At 43.0% G+C, this 7,029-nt stretch overlaps 1 protein-coding gene across 2 annotated transcripts in view; it reads right to left on the minus strand.

The window, feature by feature from the left end:
* Positions 1–1,035: 1,035 nt before the first annotated feature.
* The window catches only part of SUSD1 (sushi domain containing 1), a 107,679-nt gene continuing 101,685 nt past the window's right edge, over positions 1,036–7,029 (minus strand). Inside the window, exons 11-12 of one of the 2 annotated variants that reach the window (XM_008585469.1) lie at positions 2,111–2,204; positions 1,036–1,756 (exon numbers count right to left, since the gene is read on the minus strand). In XM_008585469.1, coding sequence (XP_008583691.1) covers position 1,756; positions 2,111–2,204 — 95 coding nt within the window. In that variant the 3' untranslated portion in view covers positions 1,036–1,755. The remainder of the gene's footprint in view (positions 1,757–2,110; positions 2,205–7,029) is intronic. The other variant, XM_008585468.1, reaches the window with a different exon arrangement.

A 7,029-nucleotide genomic window follows, 5' to 3' on the forward strand; every position in this document is an offset into this window, starting at 1 on the left:
CTTATTCATCAGAGGCTCTGTCCTTCACTAACCACAATAATTTTAATGATTTCAAATGTAGTTCAAGAGCTGTGAAAATAGTAAGAGTTTGAATTATTACACATAAAAATTAGAAGAACTATTTGTATTCATCCATCTGTTGAGAGTTCTGCTCTGTAATTCACAAGAGATGGGAGGGTTTTAAATGATCCTAAGTTCTAGTCTGAGGTGGTACTTTAGAGGGCAAAGGATAATTATTCCTAATACTGATTAATAGTGGCAGGGACCAGGGGCTGACAGCCGGCATTGAACACCCAAGTGTCAGGATACTCTCTCCTTCTCTGTGACTCTTCCTAGTTGAGTGGATACACTTTGGGCTGCTCCCCTCTCCTCCCCCAAGGGCGGGGCAGCCTCGTGGACAGTTTCCACCTGTTCCTTTTGTCTCCTCATCAGACCACAAGCCCAGGCTGCTCAGATCCATCCCCATCAACACGCAGCAAACCAGCAGAGAACACACCAGCCCACCATGTTGGAAAGATTGCCCCTTTTCCTCAGGACAATGGGGCACAACTCCGGGGCCACATTCATATATGTCTCACCCTGGGGTTGAGGGTTGAGGGATAACCATCCCCTATTTCCTCTCCTGTGCTTTTTATTCCTTGGCCAGGGAGGGAGAAGGGGAGAAGCCATAAGCTTCTGTCTTTCTCCTCCATTTGTTTCCTACTAAACTGATGGTTCGGAAGGATTCAGGCTTCCAAAGTCTAATCTAATACACTCCAGCTGTAAATTTAGCACGACCGTAGACCCGGCACTGCATATATCTAATGTTGCATGGTTCGTGATATACTAATAGTCAGGGTTACTGAGATTGTAGATAAAAGGAATGTCACCTGCCATCGCTACCCCTCCCCTGCAGCACATGTGGACTCTGGTCTGGCCATGGGCTTGATATTGCTCAACCTTTTGTTACTGCACTGACCAAACCCAAATTTCTAAATGGAGGCACAGAGCATTTTTAGGAGATGCTCAGTAAAAAAAAAAAATTAACCAGTGGAGAACAATCTTAATTACAGAATACTTTTACTAGAATATAGACACCACTTTTCAATATATAAGACAATTGGAATTGTATCAAAGCAATGCTCCCTAACAGACATGCAGACATGGCTGGGAACTTACTGGTGTGGCCAAGCTAGTATATCTTCTAGTTGATATATCAACTAATTGCAGGAAAAGGGCTGCTTCTAAAGTGCTTGAAACATTTGCCCATGTTAATGTTCTCTATTCCTTTTAATGACTTCCTTCATAAAGTCAAATTCAAACTTAAGCCCATCTCCTGGCATACTGTAAAAGAATGGATTCTGAACTAATTAACAGAAATGCCATAAAGTAGGATGGAGAGACTCTCTTGCATTCAATGCCTAGAGGAGCTGACTCTCAAACATCACTAAGAGGAAGTCCCAGCCCAGACCCATGTCTCCTGTCATCCATGGTCAATTTTACATTATACATCAAGAGTCTCAAGTTCATAGACACAGAACTGGTCCTGTAGCAGGGAAGACATCAGCAATTCCTGCGTTTTCTCCTTTTAGGGGATTCCATAGAGATAGTCATCATCTTGAACCCAGGAATGGGGCAAAGCTGGGAATGGAGAAAGTTGCAGGCCCATATGCCCCCCAGACGGAAGCCACATTGGCCTCTATGCAGGCCCCTGAGGAGCTGTCAGAACGGCTGTCCCAGCAGAGTGCATCCTTCCCACACAACACCCACCTGCAATCTAGAAACGGAGGAGGTGAACAGAAGAGACAACTAATGAACACACTTGGGTTTGCCCACTGTGCATCCCTACGTGCCGCTCAGGTGCACAGTCATGGTAGATCAGCCACCCCTCTGTGAGTGGCCAGAGGGCCATCACTGCCCCCACCCTCTTCCTGGGCCAGGAGGGCATCCCCTTTCCTACCCTGTGCTGCAGGGTTACCCATGCCTTTCACCTGCTGGGTGCACTCTGCTGAGCCCAGGACAACCTCCACCCGACCCCTCTGACCCTCCTCATGCCCAGCTGTTCTTCACGACTCCATCCCCATCCTCCCCTCCATTCCACTCATTTCTCAAAAATGACAGTCTCACATACCACACTGCTGAGAAGGAGAGGAATGCGAGAACGATCACAACGGCCACGGAGCCCAGTGCGACACCCACCATCTGCTGCAGCGTGAGTGACGAATCTATGGGACAAAACCACACGCTGAGCTCAGAGAGCAACACATCACGACCCTCCCAGGAGGCACACACCCCACTGTGCTCATTTCATCTTAACCCAGGGCTTGGCCCCATTTAACAAAGAATCCCAAGAATGCTCAGAGTGCCTTTGTGCCCCGAGTTGGCCCTGATGATGTAGGCCCTCGAGAAACCACAGTTCTAGGGTATTTTGGAAAAGGAAGTGTAAAACCAGACCATACTAAAGTAACAAAGAAGAAAAAAGCTGATCTTACTGAGCATAAAACTACTACACAACGGGTTGCTTTTTGTTGGTCCTCTTTCAAATCAACTACACTTGATAGATTTTCATGGGCACTTTTTCTTTGCATGGAGGAAGCAGTCATTCTGACATCCTTTGAATTTTGGCTCCAAAAATGATAGTTAGCTCCAGTAGTCAAATATAGCAAACAAATATCCTCTGTTGAATAGAGTCACCTGTCATTTTCCCTATACCTCAACAAGGATAGTACCACCCTGCCCTGCTCGGCAGGTTGCTGTGAAGATAAAATAAGAAAACTGATGTAAAAACACTGAAAAATGTTCTCTTTGGGGAGCATCACAGGTCAACTCCAGGGAGATTCCTAGATATAAACTGAAAAACACCCCCATTCGAGTTGTGCATTTGGGCCAAATGACTAAATCAGAGAATCATGTTCTAGACTACAGCAAAGGTTTCATTTTAATTTTCAAACACTTATTTAGCACTTACTATGTGCCAGACACTGTTCTAAGCACCTCACAAATATTAACTCAGTCTCCTAACCACCCTTTACACTGGGTACTATTAATATTCCCCTTTTACAGAGGAGGATCTGAGGCATGGAGTGGTTAAGCACAACTCAGATTTCTACAATCAGTTTAAGAGCAATTTGGTTCTTCCTCAGTTTCCACACTGAGGGATGCTATAATAACATGGCAATGACAACAACAGTACCTACTTTCTAGGGTTACTGTGAAAAATCAATGAGTTAATACATGTTAAAAATGCCTGGCACAGAGTAAGCAATAAACAATGTTAGCTATTGTTAATCATTATTGTTATGGTTGTTTCGTTACTTTTTCAAATCATTAGGGAAATGATGAATTATTCATAACTAGTGTTGAGAAAGTTGGTTAACCATTTAGAATAAAGTAATTTTGATCATTAGAGCTTATACCATATATCAAAGTTAAATCCAGACAGATTAAAGACTTAAACTGAAATTTTAAAAAATCAGAAAACATTAAGAAAAGGAGACATGTAAGAAGACTAGAGGTGAGCAAGGAACAAGGAACTTTGCACAAAGGAGGAGCTACCAAAAGTGTAGATGATGATAACCTGAAGTCAGGGTCAGGCAAGAGTTTCAAGTGATAGCTTGTGTCTTCCCGATAGAAGCAGCAGAGCTCCCAGGAGGCAGCATGGGAGCCCAAAGAGCAGATTAGGTCGGACTGCTTTCCTTTCCTTCTTGCACAGTCACTAATTGGTCAGGGAAACATGGCAGGCATAATGTATTGTGACTTAGGGAAACATTTAACAGGGCCCTTGTGGACGATGTGGGGAAATGAGGGCTGTCTGTCAGCTTATAAACAAGCTGACGATGCTAAGTTGACAACTCATTAATAACTGTTATCATAATTAATAACATTAATAACTATGATCAAATTCAGGAATATGCACAATGTGGATCTCAGTGCACAGTCACCTTCAGTTCAACATTTTCATCAATCAATGACTAAAAACATAGAGGATAAAAGTGGAGAGGAAAAAATATATGGAAAAAAACTGGTGACAAAGTTGGAAGGAATACTAGGTAGATCGGATACAACAAGCAGTGCAGGGAGGTGCCAACATCCCCCCACGTCTCCAGTGCCGTATTTTCTCTTAAAGATAAAAGTGGAGAGGAAAAAATATATGGAAAAAAACTGGTGACAAAGTTGGAAGGAATACTGGGTAGATCGGATACAACAAGCAGTGCAGGGAGGTGCCAACATCCCCCCACGTCTCCAGTGCCGTATTTTCTCTTAAACCCCCCCCAAAACCAAAAACAACAGTAAAACTAGCTAATTTAGTACCCTAAATACATCTCAATGTTTTAATTCACATTTTCTTTATTTGTAAGAGAGCACTTGATCACAGGTTTATCGATTATCTGCAATCACGTTTTATAAGTGCTTTACCTTTTCTTAGAATTTGCTCATTTTACTATCAGGAGACTTCTTACATGTCTCCTTTTCTTCAAGATGTCTCAAAGTTTACCTGCAAAGGTTTATCCAACTCATTTATAAATTGTGTGAACCTGCTTCATTCAGGCCAGACTTTAACCTACATAGGATAGTTAAATCTTCCCTTGATTTCAAATATTCCCTGACTAATAACAGAAGGAAAGTAGGAGTTGAGGAACTTGATTTTCCCCTGACCATCCACCAGCAGGATCCACCCTAAACAGCAGGTCTAACTATTCCTTACTCTAGACATAAGTACTGGAAAATAATCTTTATTCTTCACCGCACCGATCGGGCTTTGGTTCCAGGCATGATTCTTGCGGGCAGAACAGTTCCTGGTTATATGTCTTTTTGTCTGCTTTGCACACATACCCTGAAAATATGAATCAATCTAATCGAGAGCTTATGGGTTCTTTAGGGACTTCCCCCATTACTTCCTTAGTAAGAAAATTTACAACTGGCCAATTAGAATTGTATTTTTCACAGCCTTGCTACCCTCTGGTTACCTACCCTTCCTTCCACAGTCTTAGGCCATGGAATCATGCTTTATTTTTTCTTCTGAATCACTTGTAGAATGTTCTTTTTAAAACCCAAGTGAGTGAATTATGTGTTATATCCCAGATCAGTTGCTCATTCCTGGAGAGAGTAAATCCATTAGGACTAAACCCCACCACTGTCTTCATGGTGGTTCCCTCAAGAGGGCGAGCATTCAGGAGGCGTGATGGGGCCTCTCTAGGCTTATCTTTAACCCTTTCATTGATGGAAATATCACAGCTGCTGAAGAGGAAGTTAAAGGGTCCTATTCCTATTCTCAGACTTTTCGACAGCTTGAGAACTTCCTATGGCTGTGCACATTTTTTCATGAATTTACACAGGCATGGTCATTTCTTGAAAGCAACAATTTTGTTCTCCAAATGGTACAAAGAATTAGCTCCGTGGCTTCTATTTAGTATGTTAAATTTCTCTTTGTTATTCTAGGGTCTTCTCACCTGAATTTCCTTCAGAGCAGGAGATGGCAAAAGAGATCAGAGTGGAAAACTAACTTAGAGATAACTAATCCTTGAGAAATCAGCAACACTGCTGTATTGACTTTTTATTACAGCTTAACAAATTACCATAAACTTAGGTAGTTCCTAACCCATTTATTAAGCTCACAATTCTGTGGGTTGGAGATTTAGGCAACTCAGGTTCTGGGACTGGCAGGCTAAAATCAAGGTATCTGGTGGCCTGCATTTTTTTCTGGAGGCTCACAAGGAAGAATCTGCTTCCTAGTTTATTTGGATGGTTCACTGAATTCCCTTGCAGTTGCAGGACTAAGGACCCTATTTTCTTACTGGCTGTCAGCTGGGGGCCACTGTCAGCTCCTACAGGCATTCCTTGCCATGTGGCCCCTTCCATCTTCAAGCTAGCCGGAGAATTTTCCTGTGTCAAAATCATCTCATCCTCTGAATCTCCAACTTCCACTGTCTCTGACCCCTAGACCCAGATTTAAAGGGTTCATGTGCTTAGGTCAGGCCCATGTGATAATCTCCCTAATTGGGACCTCCCTAATCTTCAAAATCCCTTCACATCAACACCTAGAATAGTCTTTGAATGAATAAGTGAGAGAAGATGGGTGTACACCGGGTGCCAGGAATTTGGGGAGCCATCTGAGAATTCTCCCACAACTGTGAAGGTTAACGTGACTGTGTGTGTGTATATATAGACATGTGTGTACATACAGACTATGTTTATATCTTGATATAAATCTTCTCTGGCTTATTTAATTTGATAAATATTACACCTATTAAGCTCTATCAACTGGGTCCAGGTAATCATTCTCTCCAATTCCATACATTCTGATTGAGCACCTAACTCATGCCAGGTACTGTTCCAGCTCTTAAAATGCTCTCCCCTCAAGGGTTTGAAATCTAGAGTGCAAACCAGTTGCTCTACAGTACGGCAGAATGGTTAAAGAGGANGAGGAAAGGGGGAGACCTTGTCCAGTTCAAGAAATTAAAAAGCTTCCAGGAGGAGATGGCATTTGGTTTTAATCTTGAAGAACAGGTGTGATTGTAACAAGAGACTCCCAGGAAGGTTATAGGGCAGACCAGGTGGAAGTTACTGAGTTATTGTCTGAACAAAGACTAAGTAGAGAAAGTACGGGTCGTATCCAGACAACAGCTGGCACATCAATATGAATGGAGAAGAATGAGAGATGCCATTCGAAGGGCACACTGGTGTCAGACTGAGGCCTTGGAAGCTAGACTAAAAAGTAATGGAGGGTCACAGAAGAATTATCAGAGGAAATAATAAAATCGAGGCTGTAGTTTAGAAATGAGTCAGGTGGTGATGTGCAGGCTGCCGTGAAGAGGGAAGCTTGAACTCTTGTGATGGGAGTGGAACAAGGAGGCTTTGCCAGTCGTCCCTGCTGCAGGTATGCAGGCCGATGCGGGGAGTGAACACGGAAGTGAAAATCAGACAGGTGTGCCCAGGTGCAACACGTGGGCTGAAAGGTGGAGAGGGGAAGTCACTCATGACTCAGAGGCTTCATGCTTGTGACTGGAGAACGTTCCCGACTATAGCTTATCATTACCTCATGTATATCAA

This window comes from Galeopterus variegatus, unplaced genomic scaffold, assembly GCF_000696425.1.
Source record: "Galeopterus variegatus unplaced genomic scaffold, G_variegatus-3.0.2 Scaffold3586, whole genome shotgun sequence".
Lineage (NCBI taxonomy): Eukaryota > Metazoa > Chordata > Mammalia > Dermoptera > Cynocephalidae > Galeopterus > Galeopterus variegatus.